The sequence below is a fragment of the Echeneis naucrates genome, chromosome 20 (genome assembly GCF_900963305.1).
Source record: "Echeneis naucrates chromosome 20, fEcheNa1.1, whole genome shotgun sequence".
Taxonomy (NCBI): domain Eukaryota; kingdom Metazoa; phylum Chordata; class Actinopteri; order Carangiformes; family Echeneidae; genus Echeneis; species Echeneis naucrates.
In genome coordinates, this window is record NC_042530.1 from 999,790 (window position 1) to 1,019,494 (window position 19,705).

The 19,705-nt window shown below is 43.2% G+C and overlaps 1 protein-coding gene across 2 annotated transcripts in view; it reads left to right on the forward strand.

Moving 5' to 3' along the window:
* rps6ka3b (ribosomal protein S6 kinase, polypeptide 3b) overlaps positions 1 to 19,705 on the forward strand; it is a 30,112-nt gene that overhangs the window by 5,063 nt on the left and 5,344 nt on the right. For both annotated transcript variants that reach the window (XM_029528746.1, XM_029528747.1), the window contains exons 2-11: positions 1,201 to 1,260; positions 16,390 to 16,506; positions 16,765 to 16,846; positions 17,353 to 17,433; positions 17,548 to 17,627; positions 18,109 to 18,215; positions 18,293 to 18,330; positions 18,473 to 18,615; positions 18,829 to 18,899; positions 19,389 to 19,477. In XM_029528746.1, the coding sequence (XP_029384606.1) occupies positions 1,201 to 1,260; positions 16,390 to 16,506; positions 16,765 to 16,846; positions 17,353 to 17,433; positions 17,548 to 17,627; positions 18,109 to 18,215; positions 18,293 to 18,330; positions 18,473 to 18,615; positions 18,829 to 18,899; positions 19,389 to 19,477 (868 nt within the window). The remainder of the gene's footprint in view (positions 1 to 1,200; positions 1,261 to 16,389; positions 16,507 to 16,764; positions 16,847 to 17,352; positions 17,434 to 17,547; positions 17,628 to 18,108; positions 18,216 to 18,292; positions 18,331 to 18,472; positions 18,616 to 18,828; positions 18,900 to 19,388; positions 19,478 to 19,705) is intronic.

A 19,705-nucleotide genomic window follows, 5' to 3' on the forward strand; every position in this document is an offset into this window, starting at 1 on the left:
TCTATATACTGCAGTGAAACTGCTGCTGGCTGTTATTTCCATCCAAATGATCTTAGATTCTCACATCATCTTTATAATCACACAGACCATATTAATGACAAACAAATGGCGAAGGAAAGAGATTGTCTGAAGAGTGGGAATTACACCCCCCTTCGATTTCATTAGAGACGCTTATGCTCTGATGTTCCTCAGGCTTAATTAAAAGGGAATCCAGTCCCCCCGCCCCCTTGAGGTTTCAGATTTAAGATGCTGTCCATGAAATGCTGAGTCCTGTTTGAGAATCTCTCCAGCTGCCTGTTCTTAACTGATTTCACCGTTAAGCCCCAGAACAGCTTTATTGCTCCTGCTGAGGGAACAATCATGCCGAAGACCTGAGCCACCGTTTTCTCTGTTCATCCCGACGTTCTGATACAACCTGTGGGAGTGTTTACTGAATCATAGCTGCCAATAAACCACAGTAAATTAAACAACTAACCATTTTATGACATGGTGATACAACGGTAAAGGTTTGTTTTAGGTGAAGATCCCTGATAAATCACTGCTCAAAGCACCACGGTGGCTCACATGGTGTTTACTCCTGAACGAAGTATCCTGAGTTTGAATCCTACCACCCCTTTAATTTCCTGTCACTGCAATAAAGGCAAAATAATGATGAAGATACTATATCATGTGATAATTATATGTAATAAAAATCAGTCAGAGGTTTCATTAGTCTGTCCAGGTTGGATATACGGCCTTTTGAAAAAATCAAGTGTCAACATCCCAGTGGTATAATTTACTACTTATTTATCGATATGACCTGCAGCACAACTTCACAACTCATAGATGGAATATTAAACTGGCATTAAAACCTGAAAACTGAAATTTGTGTTCCATCAGAGTGGATCAGATTGACGGGGAAGCACAGGAATACATCAGATTAAAAAAAATAATGGAAAAATTATAAATCAAGTGTAGTTTTTTTAGTTTTGACAAATCCAAACTAATCCTAAATGGGGTCTTCAGTCTAACAAGCACCACAGACCTCAGTGCTGCAGATAAGAGAGATTACACCTCTTTCACTGTTTGATCATCAGAGAGCGGCTGGTGTTTCCTTCGACTCTGAAGGTGTACCTAATAAAATGGACACTGTCGTCACTGATGAAATGAGCCACCATGTCACCGTTGTGTGTTAATGTGTGTGTCTGTGTGTGATTACAGGACGCTCATCACGACCCCGAGGATTCGGTGGGTGAAGACGACTCCATGCCTGCCTGCGCTGTAAGTCCATCACTCACACAGCAGACTCCAGATTGTGCTTGGATGTTTGTGTTAGCGTCTGACATCAGTGGGCTTCAGTTGTAAACACGGTGGACCACACTGACAGCAGCTGTGTTTGTGCAATACGCTCTCATGGGTTTGAATGCATGTTATTGATAAGTAAACAGCCTTTCGGGTCATTTGTACATTGACGCGTGTGCGACCTTGCACGTGCATGTGTGCACGCATTTTTGTTTTTTTGTTGTTTTTTTTTTTTAATTTTCATTCGTCACACAAACTGGAGTTTTGCTGGTATATAATTCATCCACTGTTTGAGAGAGCGGCCGCCTACTCCTGCAGGATAATTGTTGGTATGAAAGTGAAGCTCACTATTAAAGTCATGAGTCATCTCTCAGATCCTCCGCTGCTCGATATCATCACTTATTTGTGACGTTCATATTTCTGCACATATATCTGGGTTAGATGTTTTCTTTACTCTTAATGTAAACCCACCTCCCTCCTCCATCACACTCTACTGCATCATTCACTCCTGTCCCAGTTTTAGATGCAAATTAGAACCTTGTTTTTATGCCACTCTTTTTGGAAAAACTGTAAAGCGAAGTTTGTGTTTATGGACATCAGACCCAGCAGAGGAGCATGCAAAAGAGAGGAGATGAATGTTTTCATTATTAATTAAGTGTCTATCAATGGTGTAATTGATTGATCAACTAAATGTTTCAGCTCTAATGGGATTTATAGAGAAAATTTTGAACACTCTCTTCAACATTTAAAGGCTTTTTCTAATTTGATGAAAGCCCATACCTGGGCCACATGCCTGTGTTTCTTCTGGTCCAGTGTGTGTTTGGATCCTTGGCCCACGTCTGGCTGTTCTTCAGTATGAAAGGCACATGTTTCATTTAGCTGTGGCAGCAAACTCACCATACAAAAGTAGAAAGCAATTTACAGTAGAGACTTTGCCTCTGGGTCTTTGTTTTATTTTAATCAGTCAAAAACAACATTTAAGAAAAGTCTTCTTTGGTGAGGTTTTGTGATCTGACATTAGCAGTTGTGCAGTTACACACTCCCTCTGACATATCATGTCAACACAACAGCTGTTACCAAACAGGTTGCATCATTTCTCTGTTGGTGCTAAATGTAGCAACAATGTCTTTTCTGCACACAGAGTTTGAGCAGCTCCTTAGGAGGTGTCCCATTTTCCTGCTCTGTTAGGTTGTATTGGTTTTATTCTGTCAAAAACAACACCACAAAAATGAGCCACAGCAAAAGATACAAACTCAGACTATTACCAAAATGAAACCATTCTTCATTAACAAGAAATGTAATGAGTATTCAGCTTGCATGCACTGAAAGTTGTCGGTCTTCTCTGCTCTGGCTGCCAACAAAGTCACTTTACATTTGAACGTTCATCACAGCCTGCATCACACTGTCCCTTAACACAGAGCTCGTCTCTGGACTGTTTTCTGTTTTTGTTTAGTTGATGAGGCAGAGTCAGTTCTAATGAAATAATGTTATATTATAAATAATGGTCTATCTGATGGTAAATTAGCATCCATATATGACAGTTGAGGTGGAGAGAAGGATATAATGAGATGCTTCCCTGTCTGGTACAAATTCATCAGCAACAACACAACAGCTTTGTCAGGATCACAGTGAGAGAGTCCAGCACTCTGGACTTTAGAGTCTTCACTAAATACTTTGTGAACTCGTTGGCCTCCAGACTCTGAACTGCTCTCTCTAGACCCTTTTGATCTGTTCACTTGTGACTTTCTGGACTCTTACTCAAGGTGTGTGTGTCTGCCCATTCTACATAGTGAGGACTAAAAGCATTTCTGAAGTGAGTTGGCTGATCGGGATTTGGCATCCAGGTGTGATGGTCTAAGTTGGGGAATAAAGGGCCAGGGAACACATTATGTCAGAGAGTGTGTGAGTGCTGTGGCGGCGGTAGGGCAGCTGTGCACATTGATTTTTAAATGTAGCGGAGATGGCTTATAGATCGACTGTCTGAGAAGAGCTCAGCACTCATTACCTCACCCTCCAGAGTCTGCAACACACACACACACCCTCTGAGGTAAGACGGTAGATGTGAAAACTGTGTGAATGTTGCAAGGATGTGAGGATGAATATGTTATAAAGCTGTTAATGAGTGAATCAAGACTGTTCCACTGACTGTGCGTGTGTGTCTGTGTGTAAATGTGTGTTCAGGTTAAATGGGGGCAATGAAGCAGTCTTCTCTCTCTGTCACGTATCTACACTTGTGAGGCTCCTCATTGATATTAAATCTTCAGGAAACTGGACCTGCACTAAGGACGCTGCACTTCTGTTCCAAACAACTTGTCATTGAGTACACGAATAATTCTTCTGTGATTTATTTATTTATTTATTTATTTTTGTTTATTCATTCATCCATCTTCTACCTCTGATCTGTTTCCGGGTCATGGGGGGTTCTGGAGCCAATCCCAGCTCACTCTGGGTGAGGGCGGGGTCACCTGGACAGGTCTCCAGACAGAGACCAACAACCACTCAGACCTACGGAGAGTTTAGTCGCCAATGAACCCAGACATGTCGTCTTTGGACCCACACAGACAGGGAGAACATTCAAACACACAGAAGGGTCTCTCCCTTCCTTCTGTAATACATCCCAATCAAATAAATAGCAGGTTGGCTGTTGAGGTCATCAAGTCCTCCTCACTACCTTATCTATTAAATTAAGAAAGATTCAATGTGCTCATTTTCTCTTGTTCCGTCCTTTTTTTAATGAAAACTTTATAAAGAAAAACACAAAGGGATGAAAAAAACAAAAAACCTTTGATTACACCAGTTCATATACAAATACAAGTGGCAACACATTCACTTTATACTGACACTGCTCAATGTTGAGTCAGTAATGTACAACACACACACACACACTCACCCATTGGTGCCTCCAGCGAGACAGAAAATGTTTTCCAGACAGTGTGTTAGGAACATCACTGCTCTCTGAGGGACCAACTAACATCTGCTGCCATCTGCTTTGTGTGTGTGTGTGTGTGTGTGTGTGTGTGTGTGTGTGTGTGAGACACACACAGTATCATGTTTTGGCCCAGGATGAGGTCACTGATTCACTGTGGGAGACACTGACCCTCTTAACCCTTTTCATTTTTTGTGCCGGTGAATCAGGCCCAGCTCTCTTAAGGAAGAGACGTTTTGAAGACACTTTCAGTCAGTCAATTAATAATTGATTGGTTTGGTCCTAAAGTTTTATTGTTGACAAACAGGTCATCATTTCAGACTCATTTGTCCATCTCACTCTTCCAAACACACTTAGTTTAACTGCTTTGTGGCATTTTTCAAAATGAATGGATACTTCACTTAAGGGTTTTGAGGATTAAGGTCAAAGGTCAAGGTCACAGCAACCTCACAAAACACGATTTCCCCCCTTGTGAACGCAACATTGTGAAAACTGTCGGAGGGGTGTTTCCTGGACCTCAGGGATGAAAGTTAAAGCCACATTTTTGACTGCATTGTCAACATTTTTTGGTCTGGTAGAAAAAGTTTTTCCCTGCCAAAGTGACTAAAACATAACGTGGACATTTTAAAGACTGCAAAACCTGAAGAGGTTCAGTTTGCCAGACCAAACCAGTCAAACCCACTATGTTGAAGGCTGGATGTCAGCATGTGCTAGCTGCAGCAGGCTAATGTGATGTACTGTCAGTGGTGGCAGATACACACACACACACACACACACACACACACACACACACACACAAACACACAGATGAAGTGTGACGCCACATGCAGACCCTCATTTCCTGCCTTCACCCTCTTTGACGGATCACGAAAGGAAAACTGAATTATTTATGATTCATCAGATAAAGGTCTTTATCACTAATGCTAAAAATGTCATGAATTTCCTTATTAGAGAAGTCATTTCTCAGTTTTCATAAATCATTACACAACTTCCTGTGTGTCTATGTGTGTGTAGTTTTTGTTGGCAGATGGTGTTTAATCTTCTCTGGCCATCTGGGCTGACTTTCTCTGGTGTCTTTTAAACGCCCACACACACAAACACATGGCACTATACTCTCTTATTCAGCGTGCTCAGGTGTGTGTGTGTGTGTGTGAGAGAGAGTGAGTGCTACTGTGAGCTTTGTTAGTGTGTTTGTGGGAGTGACCAGATAGATGAGACATTCCTTGGAAACAACTCGTAAACTTATGGTTTAAACGTTCACAACCTCTGACTCCCGAACAAGAAGTGGTAGACTCTGTTATTCTGAGTGTGTGTGTGCGTGTGTTTGTTGCCGCTCAGACAAACAAAAGGTCAGGAAAATAAATGTTCCCAGTTTGGAACATTTGGCTTGTCCTTTTATAAAAATAGCTATTTTAGTGTTTGGGTTCGTCATAGGATATTTGTATGCATTTGTGGTGTGTGTGTTTGTGTGAGGGAGGAAGTATGTGTGCTCAGGCCAAAATGCCTAAAATGGAAACCTCCGCCCCACCCACTCTGACTTGAGTGCATATTGATGGAATTGGAGAGAGAGAGAGAGGAAACATTGATTGATAGGGAGAGACATAAAGCGGGGGAGGGAAAGTGTGTGTTTCTGTTTGTGTGTTGTGTTGTGTCTATTAGCGAAAGCGGCACGTATTAAGCAAGTGAAAGGATGAGGAAGGAAGATTTTTGTGTCCTCCCACTTTAGTTTCGGTGTGTGTGTGTGTGTGTGTGTGTGTGTGTGTGTGTGTGTGTGTGTGAGTGAGAGACTATGGACAAGGCATTGTGGGTATTGCCATTGTGAGGTCATGGGTTGATGATGTAATCTGTGTAACCCGGCGCCGGTTTTCCTGAACGCAGCGCTCTCTCCAGGAACAGACCAATCACAGAGCAGCCCCCACCCACCCACACACACACAGGGACATTTTCCCATAGACTTCAACACAGTGTGACTTTTGTTCACTACCAGTGGAGTCATTGTTGAATTGATTAGCTTGTTTGGTTTGCGTAAAGTTGGCATCCTGTTGTGACAGATATTAATGATGATGAAGAGGAGGAGGAGTGAGGAGGAGTGAGATCCCCAGTATCAAGCTGTAGGAGAGATCTGAGCTGGAATTTCTCACAGAGATTTAAACAGGCGTCTCATTTCCACGCCTTCCTCGTCCTCCTCATCCTCCTTCATCTCTGTGTGCGAAGGAATCTTCTTTAATGTCCCGTTATTTACCGTCCCTCTGATTTATTTTGGACCTTTTTATCATCTTTGTCCTCTTCAACTTTATTTTCCTTTTGATTGTTTCCTCCTTTCCCACTTCTCCTCTACTTTCCTTTTCCTGTCTCCTAACTTTGTCTTCTCTCCTCGTTTCCTCTTCTGTCACCTCCTTGTTTCCTGTCCTCTCCTCTCTCCAAGGATTTAGCAGATATTTGCTCAGTTGCTGACTGTGTCATGTCTGGCACATCTTTCAGGCGTGTTGTGTTGATTAGATAAATGATGCATTGAGAGACCTGTGGGAAATCACAGTGTTCTCACTCGTGGACTCTTCACTCTCTTATTAAATTAAACATCACAGAAAAACAAACAAAAAAGAAGTAGATGATTTAAAGTTTATTGTGTTCAGTCTTCCTGATCATCCCTGCATTGATATTACACGTGTGTGTGTGTGTGTGTGTGGCTGTCCTAGGACAGATGTTGTTGCCAGGGAAACAATGACAGGACATGTTTAATCTACATGATGAACAGCTGGAGGGCTTTCCTGAGTGTGTGTGTGTGTTTGTGTGTGTGTGTGTGCGTGCGCCTGCTCCCCTCTGCTCTGTTTTCTGTAACAAGTTCGTTACTTAATCAGTCTGAGCAGCACTGTGACAGGAGAGGACTCACAATGAAGACGCTTCTGTTTCACGTTAGGAACACGCAATTCCAGGTACACACACAAACACGCACACTGTCAATATAGATTTTCTTTGGCTGCCTGTGCTTTTTATTGGTTGTGATTTGCAAAGACTGTTTTCATCGTGAAAGAGTTGTGTAGTACTAGTAGTGTTTCTGTTGTGTCTCTAGTGTGTGTTGTTGTGTTGTGAGCTGACATGCTACTTTGCTTTGGCAACAAAGTGAAAACCCTTCAGCTTGTTGTTAGTGTGTCAGTTTAAAGCAGGTGACCCAGAAACAGGAGTTTGAACGTTGAGCTGCTAAAAATGTTCAGGAACCAGGTTTCCCTGAGCGTCACAGACCCAGAACCCGAACCAGATCCTGATCAAGACTGCTCTTTGGTCCTCCATGCACACGTTTTATTTGTTTGTTCAGAGGGGCTACCTACATTTGAACCAAGGGACAATTTATTGGCTCAAATAATAAATAATCAAATGAATGCATGAATGAATGAATGAAGATAATGGTATGAGAACACTAAAGAAAATAAAACAATAGTTGATACAATAAGAAAATGCTGAAAGAGGAAATGTTTAGAAGAGAACAAATCAGATAAGAACAAGATAAATATTTAAGATATTAAAAGGAAAACGATCAGAAAAACAATCATAGAATAAAACCCTACAGGAAACAAATTAATAAGTTTAAATTAAAAGTCAGACAAACTTTAAAATAAGGAGGGATAAGGAGGATATTTTTAAGGTGTCAGCAGAATCGAATGTTATTTATTCAGAGGAGTGTCCTGCAGAGTGTTACTGCACCACAGGGCTGTGGTTTCAGACTTTTTCTCATTTCTAAATTGTGCGCCTGCCATCAGAGCTCCCATCATGCTCTGGGTGGTGTAAACAGAAAGCTGCCATGGAGCCAAAGACACAGCTGGAGGCTACACCTGATCTTCACGTTTATTTAGTTCAGTTTATTTAACAAGGACAGTGAGGTTTAGTATTGTACAGTTTCAGCCAAAATATGGAACTGGTATGTTGCACAAAGGGTTTATAGCTGCTGCTAATTCAGCATTTTTTTTTAAATCAAACTGTAATTAAAATAGAGTTAAATACTGCAGTGAAATGCAAAGGTTTTTCTGCACAGCATGCAATCACACAATTGGCTAAATCTATTCAGATGTAAAAGGAGACAAACTGTTCTCCATAGATATGGTGACCTAGAAACCAGTGCAGATTTATTTTTTTTTATTTTTTTTTAAGCCCCGTGAATGATCAAGTGTCCATCCGAGGTGAAGGACATTCACATTTCTGTTACTGGAAAGACTGAATGTGTTGTTTGTGTAGCCTGGGCTAAGTTGTGAGTCTGCAGCAGTGACTGTGATGGGTTCATTGGTTTCCCCTGTAGAGCAGCGATGGCTGCTGAGTGAGAGGTAATTAAGAGGCTCCCTCGTCCTGATCACAGAGACTCGATTGGCATCAGATGAGGAGCTTTGATTTCCTCTAATGAGGGAAGGAGGGAGGAAAGTAGAGCGAGGTAGAGAATGACAGGAAGTTGGAAAGGAGCAAACAGACAGGGGATGTACTGTCCAACACTTTAGGCGTGTGCGTGTTATGCACAGACTACCATGGTAACCTGGTTGGCATGGTGACAAAGTTTTTCCCAACTTAACTCAGAACCATGCCCCCACCACCTCCCCTCTTTCCTCTCTCTCACTCTCTGTGTTAGCCGATGTCTCTCGCCCCCTGACTGATAAGACATGAATCAGTTGGTGGATGGAAACACACAGTTTCATCACAAGCTCCCAGAAACACCAGACGGACGGCTGCAGTGGTGGCAACACGTCGTCGTTATCCTGATGTTCAGGTCATTGTTTACCTGGAACAGGTGGAGAAGTGATGCTGCAGTCAGTCTGTGAGCTGCTGTTTTAAAGTCTTTATTTCATTTGTGTGTCGGCCATCAAGTTTTCTTAAATCAGTGCAAACCATATTAGGGAGGAGAGGGTGGAGCTGACCTGCTCTGTACTCTTTCCTGATTGGATGGGATATTGGGACATTTCCCCATAAACTTCAATACAGTGTGACTTCTCTCTCCGTCCCTTAATCCCTTTGGTCTCGTTACCTCTCTCTCTCTTCTTTGGTAGATCAGTTAACAGCAGAGTGAAGAAAAGGACACACACTCCATCTGCTGCAACTGAGACTGTGTGTGTCTTTGTGCGTCTGTGTGTTTGTGCAGAACAGTGATTGAAGATCTTGTCTTGTCAGCTCCTGAATTAATGATGAGCCCCCCCCCCCCCCCCCCCCCTTTTTTTTTTGCTTCTCTTCATGTATACTTAATGCGCTCTCTCTCTCTCTCTCCTCTATAAAGTTCAACCTTTGCTGAAAAGCAGATCCTTTCATCGCTCCCCCTCCTTCATCTTCTCCCTCTTTCAGGTGAAATCTTCCTGATACATTTAGTGTCATATTCAAAAGTCCATCCTCCCCACTCCTGGAAAAATAAATCTATATCCTTGGATTCTATTGATGTTTATACAGAAGTCACCTGCCAATCTAAGAGTTCCTTCCGTCCTCTGGAGTGTCCGTTCAGTTTGACTTTCTGTAGGTGGAGCTGTCTTCTTCTCTTTGAGCATCATTTACAATATATGAGGATGTTTGAAACCTTACTGGATTAAAACAGGTCAAACAAGTATGACTCAAATATACTGTAATTATTGAAAAATGTCTTTTTTAAATTCAAATGTTATGGTAGATTTGAATGATAAATGTTGGAAAAACAGAATAGTTCATTCCAAACCAAAGCAGTGAGCATTCATAATCATGCATTTTAAAAATCATCTCCTAAATGTACTGCGATGCCTCGGACTGTCTGTTCTAATAGAGCAGAAAATAAATCACAGACTGATGACTGTCTTCATCCATTATGAGAATGTAAGGAGCTGATTCTCCGGTTGGGCGCCGTTAAATAAGATGATGTAACCAAAGCGGAGGAAAAAAAAAAAAGCATGGTTGAAATGTGGCGTTTATGTTGTGAGGATTGTAATGCCCTCATCATCATTGTTGATTATTCCTTATCCACCAATTTTTAGGTGCAAGTTGCTCTATTGTTTTCCTTCTCATGTTCACTATTTGAAACTTGAATTGAAAATTGAATTGTGCGTCAGAGCTGGTGACTGATGTCTGTTTGCAGGTTATTACATCAGATATCAGGTCGGACGCTTCCCACTTGAACGTGCAGCAGCCTGCAGGGAAACTGATGAGACATTTTAGGGTTGTAAATATTAAAAGGAACAAGAGTGTTGACTCTGAAGAGTGTCTCCCTGACAATCTGCAACCACATTCAAAATATTCCCATAAAAACACTGCTGAAGCAGCTGTCTGATCTGTTAGCTCAGTTGGCTGTGTTAGCTTCTTTTAGCTCGTAGTGTGTTATTCGAGCCTCAGGCAAGGCCAGCGGAAATGCACTTTATACCTCCAACCTGACAAATCCTACGCCTGTGTGTGTGTGTGTTGTCCACCCGGCCTGTTAATTTGATTGCGTAACAGGCTTAGGGGGTACAGATTGTCTGGAATGGAATCCCACTCACTCAAACCACAGCCGCTACTGCCATGGTGAAGCTTTACACACACTGACATATACATTTACATTAAAGGGAGCCATTTAGTGGGTGCTCTGACTCACTGAGCTTCACATCAAAGTTTTGTGACAAATTCATTTTCATATTTAAAGCTTTTAATGTAACGTCCCGACCCACCATAGTTTCAGCTGTGTGTTCAGGGAAACAGTGATCACAGAGACTCTTCTTCCTGTGATTCAAAATCGCACACATTCAGTTTTCTCTAATTAAAACTAAAAAAGTTTTCTTTAATCAGTCTGTTTAGGACAGGCAGGTAACATCAGGATATCTCCATCATACACATCATTACAAGGAAATAAGATTCAGGGTCATGGAGAGCGCGCACACACACACACACACACACAAGGTAAAAATACATCAGAACAATCTGGTTGAAGTTATTACTGAAGTCCCACTTGTGTCTATTTTTATTAGCAGAGTTAATAAGGGATATGTAAGGGATGCTGGAAATGTGGCATCACTTTTCACTCATTTCCTCTCTCTCTGTCTCACACACACTTTCACACTCTGACACTTGCTCTCCATTATTGTGGTAAACTCGTGCACAGCCATATGCTCTGTTAGATATCAGTGCACAGAGAAACTTGTTTTCAGGTTAGGGTTCAAATATAACATATACTATAATGATCATTCATAATAGAAGTATATCAATCATATTTCCAAATATACTGTAAAAATTAAATCCTCTCCCCCACCTGTCTGTCTCACAGTTTTCCAAATCTGTGTAGCAACACATGATGTTTGAAATCAGAAACGTCAGTAAATCTAAAGGTAACAGACACAAACCCGAGTCAAGCTTAAGGTGATGTTTGCTTCTGGCCCAGTTTGCCGCCTCCTCCTGGTGTGTGTGGAAACCAGTCCGCACTCAGGCGTCAACAGGTGGAGGTAATCCAAGAAATCCTGCTGGCGCTCCACACTAGCATTGTGTACATTGTGTTTGTGTATTGGTTGTGGGTGCTGTGACAGCTGGAGGATTTCGGATGTGGACTGTGTGTGTCTGTGTGAGTTTTGGGGGTTATTGATTTGTTTTGTATTTTGTGTGCGTCACCTTTTTGCCATCTTCTCTTTTTCACATTTATCACATTTTACACAACAAAGTCAGAGGTCAGGTGGAGTGATTCCTGTAAATCATTAATTAACGATATCATTCCAATATATGCCCATTTGACATTTCACATGAATGTAAAAATGGTAACTTTAACATTTAAGGCAGTTAATTGTTGTCCTATTGTTACATATTACTGCAGAAAAAAAAATCTTCACTCATAATTAATATTTCTTCAAAATTGTAATATTCAAAATTTTCACTTTTTATTTATGTGTTTTGTCACATAAGACAAAGAAAAGTGACAAATATGAAGAACTGATCAGTAGTTAAGTAAAAACATTTCTTTTTTCTTTTTTTTTTCTGCCGTGGTGTGTGTGTGTGTGTGTGTGTGTACCATCGTGGTGTTCGGTCATTGGTCAGAGTTGTGTAGACGGGGATCTCCAGGACACCTGATGGAAACACTGAGTTGAAGGTTACAGCTGTATGTTAGCAGACAGAGGGGGGATCCCTCTTCCCATCCTAATTTGGATCTGCCCCCTCTTCCTGCCCCTCCTGCCCCATTCCTCCCCTCCTCTTCCTCTGGGTATCCCCTCACACTGACTCACAAATGCACTTGTTTGCCTGGAGTCATTCGCTGCCTTCAGTCGTCTCAGTTCAGTCTCAGTGATGACACACTGTCAGGCCGAGGCCAAGCCGCCATGTGTGTACGGCGTTGGCGGCCTCGTCCGGGCGCTGAGGTGTCGGCTGAAGTCGCTTCGACGCTTTCTGCTGTTGGCCAGCCACCGACAGCCAACCCAGACGTTCGATGGCAGCCACTGGTATCAGCCGGTTTCAGGCTGCTGTGGACCAGCACACCCCCGTACGGCTGTGAGTAGTCCCGAGTGTTCTCAGCCCATGTGTGTGTTGGCTACAAAGATCAGGTCATCGCACTTGAAGATGTCTGTGTGCCACAGTTTTTAGGTGAAGTGGGTTTTATTCCACTGAAGTCCCTCTGGACATGCAGGCAGAGGGAGTGGAGCACTCAGACCTTAAATAGAGTCACTAACTGTCTGCAGCTCTGTGGGACAAACCCTAAACACCTCAGCAGGTGGTCGGGTCATGGACAGGTTCAGGCTAACACGCTAACACTAACACGTGTCGTGGGCTCAGTCGGAAAGACTGTCTGAAATAACAAACCGCTTTTTCAACTTTTTCAAAATCGAAGCAAAGTGAGACGGAAGACAGGAACTGAAAGTAAATTGTAAAACATGAACTGTAGACGTGTCCAAAAAGAATATAAAACAACCGGTTTAAATAAGTGTTTCTGACCTGATTCAGACAGAACACAACACAAAAACGTTCAGTCTGAGGGGGGTTGTGTCACCGCCACCCTCATCCTGTGTAACACTGACGTGTCCTGACATCAGCTCGACATTTGATCCAAAATAGGAAGTGTCACATCAACCAACTGTAATCACCACAAATTTTAATTTGTATGCTGTGCAGCCTGACCTTTGACCTCACCCTCAAGAACATCAGCCCATGTTAACCCCCAACGAGCCAAAGCTCACAGTGGGTGAGAATCGGTGAGCATCATCATTCTCTTATCTCCACCGCCTTGTGTCTCCACCTTCTGCAGCTGTTAGACATTTAAAATCACACACACCTGACTCGTGTTGATTTTTACAGAGTTGAGTTTAATTTAATCCAACTGACAGCTGCACTGTGTCTGAGGGAGGCCTGTTGTTGTGTAATAACATCAGGCTGATGGGAGCTCTTTAATTAGGCCTGATGCTGGACGGACGGTGTGAAGTGGAGCAGCGCTGTGTTGCTGATAACGTGTCTGAGGGGTTATTTAGTGACTCCACATGTTGCCGTAGACATCCGGGGGAGTGTTTCCATGTTTTTTTAAAAAGAGGAAGAGACTGACTGAAGCTGCAGACCACAGGGGACCTCTCAACAAGGACATCTGTAGGTCCTCAGTCCTCCAGGTCAACGTCGCCTGGACTTTTTTTAGGTTTCTCCTTCATTCAGAAGTCTTCTGTTCTAACGACTGTTGTCACCTTGGACGTTTTCCTCAGACCTTTTTAGATGACGGTGAAATGTCTTCCAGGACCTGGAAGAAGTCCAGTTTCCTGAAACTCAAGCACTTAGAAAGGATTTATAACTAGATTTTTATACCAGACCAAAGACACTCAGAGCTCCTGAAGACCATTTGACATCAACTTTTAGCTTTTTGCTTTTTGGCTTTGAGCGAGAACACAATGGTCCTATTTGACAAAACAAATGCACCTCATCATTTATTTAGCAGCAGCCTGACTCTTCCATTTCTGCTCCACCTGCCTGTTAACGTTTCCAATATTCCCCAAAAACATCAGCCTGCAGACCGAGAACCATCAGGATCTGGATTTTTCAGTCAGCATGGTGGACTGATTCCTGGTTGATCGGCGACAGGCCGGAGGGTTTTTTCAGACTTCAGTAGCTGCGGGGGCCATTTTGATCTGACTATCAAATGGACTTGGCAAACAATCTGAATTAAACTGATTTATTATTTTGGTCTTTATGACAACAGGAAGAGGAAATAAGAGAAGCCAAAGCTGAAAGGCCTGAAACCTTCATTCTATCTAAAGACCATCAGGAGGCGACACCACTTGAAGTCAATGGGAAAATGTCCATACTTCTCCCTGATTTGTTAGCTCAGTAAACAGTTTAATGATGAGTTTATGGTCTCAGTCTCTAGTGAGCTGCGTCTACTAATGAATCTGATGATCGAAAGCTCCAGATCAGCTGCTAAAGGGACCTTACTGATCTGTGTTATTGAGGCTCAGTGATGATGATATGGTTAATATGATTGCTGCTGGTCTGAAGTCTCTTTGTGTATGTGGACCTCTGTACATGTGAGTGTGCGACCAAAATACACTTTAATAAGTCAGAGGAGGAGTCAAGCAGATGCTGCATGAGTTTGTGCGTCTGTTGTCTGTTTGTGCGTTTTTGGTATCACACAATGAATAAACAGGAGCAATAGGTTGAAAAAAGCACAGGTAAAGTGTGTTTGTGTGTGTATCTGTCACTTTGTGTGTGTGTTCAGAGCACAGGTGCAGGGTTTGCAGTTTTAATCCTGTGATTAAGAGGTGCTACATGAGCATCCTGTCGCTTCAGCTCTGATCCTCCATCTGTGTTCTGACTCACAGAAACACAGACACACACATTTGAAATGTCAACAATTTTAAACTCTGCAGCTTTACAAACATTTCTCCATCTATTTTCGCAGCAGACCTGAACCCCGGTTTTGTTCATTTATCAGCTGTTGGCAGCGCTAAGCTGCGTTCAGAGGCGTCTCATTTACATACGCTGCTGTGATGATCCCCACTTTGACATGCAGTGTAAATTGTGTGTTTTTGTGCACTTGTTTGTCTGAGAGTGGAGCTGGAGATTGTTTGAGATAAATCAAACAAATAAACATCCAATCAATCAATAATGAAAATCACTGTGATATCAAATCACTTGTTTTTCTTCATTAACAAAAGTGAGAATACGCTCTAATAATCCAGGTTGACATCATGTGTAATAACTGATCTGATCAACTGTATTTAGATGTTAGATGTTTTCTACTTCTACCTCTGCACTTAAAACTAAGAGTGAGACTTTAAAACATTTATTGGGAGGATAAGACCGTTAAAATAAACTAACCTCAACACAAAGCACAACAGTCATGAAACAAGTGTCTGAATATTTCCTCCTCAACTCTCCTGCACATCTGGCTGCAGCTCTCTCCATGGCCGAGAAGAGACAGAGTAGGAAAGAGGAGAGCTGAGAACAGTTCAAATAAAGATAGCAAAAGTGGGAGGGAACGGGGAGGAAATGAGGGAGGGAGGGAGAGAGAGAGGAACAAGTGTGAGGGACAGGCAGAAGCCAGCGCCAGCTCCAGCCTGTCGCCTCACCGTCGATGCACAGGAGTATGTTAGCGCCACAGAAGCTCAACCACGGTCGAGACTACATGACCCACAATGCACTGGGGCACCCAGCAGCCAACACCTGGGAGCTACAGGTAGGAGGAAGTGGAGAGAGAAGGATGATGGGAAACAGAGAGGACGTTGAAAGGTGGCAAGCATAGATGTTTACCTGTTTACCTGCGTGGTTATTGCATCATCAAGCAGCATCAAAAGGAAGATTCAGAAAGCATTCATGATTGAAGGGGTTACGCACACATGCACGCACACACAGACACACACAGTATGGTGTCATTAGTCACTCAGCTACAGCAGGAAGCAGGTATCGGGGGTGGCTCCATGACAACTGTCCTGCTTCTGTGTGTGTGTGAAGACTTTTGGTCAGGAGGGAAAATTCCACTCACTGATCGACCATGTTGTAGTGCACTACATTTCCCAGAATGCCCTGTCCCTGGTTGATCGAATTTGTGTGTGCAAATTTCTTTGTCGTTTCTGCATCTGGAAAACTTCCTTGTAAATTAAAAAGAGAAGCACTTTGTTTTCTTGTTATGTTGCTGTAAATATGTAGATGCCCCTCTACATACTGTTGTGTATTTGCAGTGTATTTTCTTTGGTCATTCTTGAAGCTCCACCAGGTTGATGTGGTCACAGAAAAATTGAAAACTGTGTGTTTACTTGTTTGTGTTAAAGGAGGATGTGCCAATTAAGGAGATCAGTATCACACACCATGTGAAGGAGGGATCAGAGAAGGCCGACCCCCGACAGTTTGAGCTGCGTAAAGTCCTCGGACAAGGCTCCTTTGGCAAGGTACCTCTGTCTGAGAGAGAGAGAGAGTGTGTGTGTGTGTGTGTGTGTGTGTCTGAACCTGTTTGTGTATGAGTGGACCTTAAGTGTGTGTAAGTGTGGGCTTAGTTTACACTCAGATCGGCTTGTGTGAGTGTTTGAGAGCCCGTTGCCATGGAGACAGAAGGATGAGGGCCCTTCACACTCTGGCTCCATACCATCATATTTATGAATGAATTAACTTCCTGCTTGGGCTGTTTGTGCGTGTGCGTGTGTGTGTAGGTGTTCCTGGTGAGGAAGATCACGGGGCCTGATGCTGGTCAGCTTTATGCCATGAAGGTCCTGAAGAAAGCCACACTCAAAGGTAACGCTGCAACAAGCTGAATGTGTTGAATGTTCCACCTTTCACCTTTGAGCCACACTCATGAACATAAAGAAAGTAGGTTTGACCCAGAATGCATTGGGACAGTCAGTGACTTATCCGTCATCACAACCTGTTTCCTGTTTGATAAATGACATAAACCAGACAAGAGGCCACATACAGGGTTTGCAGAGTTCCAGCTTATTTCAGTTAGTTTTGCTCAGTTTTCGATTCCCAAAATGGAGTTTCACACTTTAACATGAGACCAAACGGAGTCACACACATTCAGCCCAACTCACACCATCTGCTGGTGGGGAAAAAAACACAAGCTTTTTTTGACTCCTCTTCCTCTATGACTTCCGATTTATTTATTTGTTTCTTTCTTTTCTTCCTTCCCCTTTTTCTTCCTGTTTTCGTTCTTGTGTATTTTTTCCATCTCTCTGGTTTAAATCTGGCTTTCCGCTTTTATCTGGTGATTTATGAGCTTTCCACGCTGTGTTCATTCCCAGTGCGTGACCGCGTCAGGACTAAGATGGAGAGAGACATCCTGGTGGAGGTCAACCATCCCTTCATCGTCAAGCTGCATTATGGTAAGATAAGGGGTCTTCCTCGATGAGTCTTCAGCTCCTCACTGGCCAGTCAGCACTCATTACTAAAGCTGGCGCTGAGCGAACTCCTCAGATCTTTTCTGAACTCTCCTGCAGCGTTTCAGACGGAGGGGAAGCTCTACTTAATCCTGGACTTTCTCAGAGGAGGAGATCTTTTCACTCGTCTGTCTAAGGAGGTAACATCTACAGGAGCACACAGTCCACATGACAGGCCTTCGTTTTCCTCAAGGAAGCACCCACTGGTGTTTCCGTTCCTTGATTGCTCCTCCCGCCTTGCAAACAGGAATTCCTCCTCTGCCTGTTTTATCCTCAGGATGATTAGCATTTCCTTGATCTTCCTGTCGGGTTAAATAAAGTTCATGCTTGTTCTATTCTTGAATCATGAGGCTAATTTTTATGAGACACATTTAGAGCTCTTCTATGTGGAACATAAAGGCCTAACCTTTTCTCTGTTGCCAAACATCCTGAGACTCCATGTTGTAAAACTAATCAGTCAACTGATTGCAGCCCCAGTTTCCTGTTGGTTTGTGGCTGCAGAAAGAACCTTTAAATATCAGACATTTGCTGTATGACAGTCCTTCTGTGTCTCCTCTGACAATAGAATCAGAACAACAGCACTAAAGTTAAAGCTGGTGTGTGTGTGTGTGTGTGTTGTAGGTCATGTTCACTGAGGAGGATGTGAAATTTTATCTGGCTGAACTTGCTCTGGCACTTGATCACCTCCATGGCCTCGGCATCATTTACAGAGACCTCAAGCCTGAGAAGTAAGTAAAGCAGACTCACACATGTCGAAATGACACGACCCTCCTTCAGAATACCAACCCTCTGTCTGTGTTTGCAGCATCCTGCTCGATGAGGATGGCCACATCAAGCTGACCGGTGTGTTACACTGTGTTTCTGTGTGTGTGTGTTTTACCTTTCCCGCCTCTGGAACCTAACAAAGCTTTATATGTGTGCACACGATGTTTTCAGCTCCAGCTCAAGTTGCTGTAAATCACTTATCACTGATTTCTGTGTTCAGACTTTGGCCTCAGCAAAGAGTCAATAGACCACGAGAACAAAGCCTACTCCTTCTGTGGGACGGTGGAATACATGGCTCCTGAGGTGGTCAACAGGCGGGGACACACACACAGCGCTGACTGGTGGTCCTATGGTGTGCTCATGGTGAGATGACAGGTCTTGAAGTCTATGGGAAAGGCTAAACATTTTCCTGATGAGTTTCTGGTCTCAGTCTGTAGTTTAGTCTTCAATACAACATGAGGGAAAGGGGAGGGGTTAGGGGGCGGGGCTACTGGATGACTGACAAACTTTTCTTGCATGACGCGAGGAAATCTCACTGTGGTCCTCTCCCTCTCTCCCTCTCTTTCTATCTCTTAGTTTGAGATGCTAACGGGAACGCTGCCGTTTCAGGGCAAAGACCGGAAAGAGACCATGACCATGATCCTCAAGTAAGACACTTCATATCATCTGTCTGTAAAGTCCCATCCAATCAGCAGCCGATGGCTTTTATTACAGCTTGAGTACACCAGAGAGGTGGGGGGATGGGACGGGGGGCTGCCCGCCTCCCTCCAGGGGGAAGGGAAGGATTGGATTTATAATAGAGGAGATAAAGTGCAGCACTCAGGAGGAGGAGGAGGAGGATGGACAGAGCAGAGAGGAGGGATGAGAGAATCAGACATTTATATCAGTGAGGGAAAAGTCTTTCTGTTGGAGAGAGAAAACAAGAGGAAATATTAACCCCTTCTGTTTCCTGCTGTCTCTCACACTCACTGGCTGCTGAAAATGCTGAGCAGACTCTGCAGATTGCTGACGTTTCCTGTGTGTGTCTTTCTGATACTTTCATTTTGGTTGTGTGTTGACCAGCAGCACGTCGCTGCGGTCACTCTGTGGCTGAACTTAAAGACACAAACAACGAACCCTGTTCTGTCTTTTCTCAGGGCCAAGCTGGGAATGCCACAGTTCCTGAGTTCGGAAGCACAGAGTCTCCTCAGGAACCTTTTCAAACGCAACCCTGCCAACAGATTAGGTAAAAACAGACTCTCTATCATTCTGAACTGCAGCCAAGTCCATTTGCTTCCTGGCTGAATCAATGAAGGCTCCCCACATCTTCAGAGACGCACTAATGAGCCACTTAAACAGTCAGAATCATTCAGGGCACTGAAGCCTTCAGAGTTTCACCCTCACCTGATCCGTTAAGTCTGAACAGTCAAGGTCAGATCAGGCTCAGATGTATTTTATACTTTTTATACTCAAA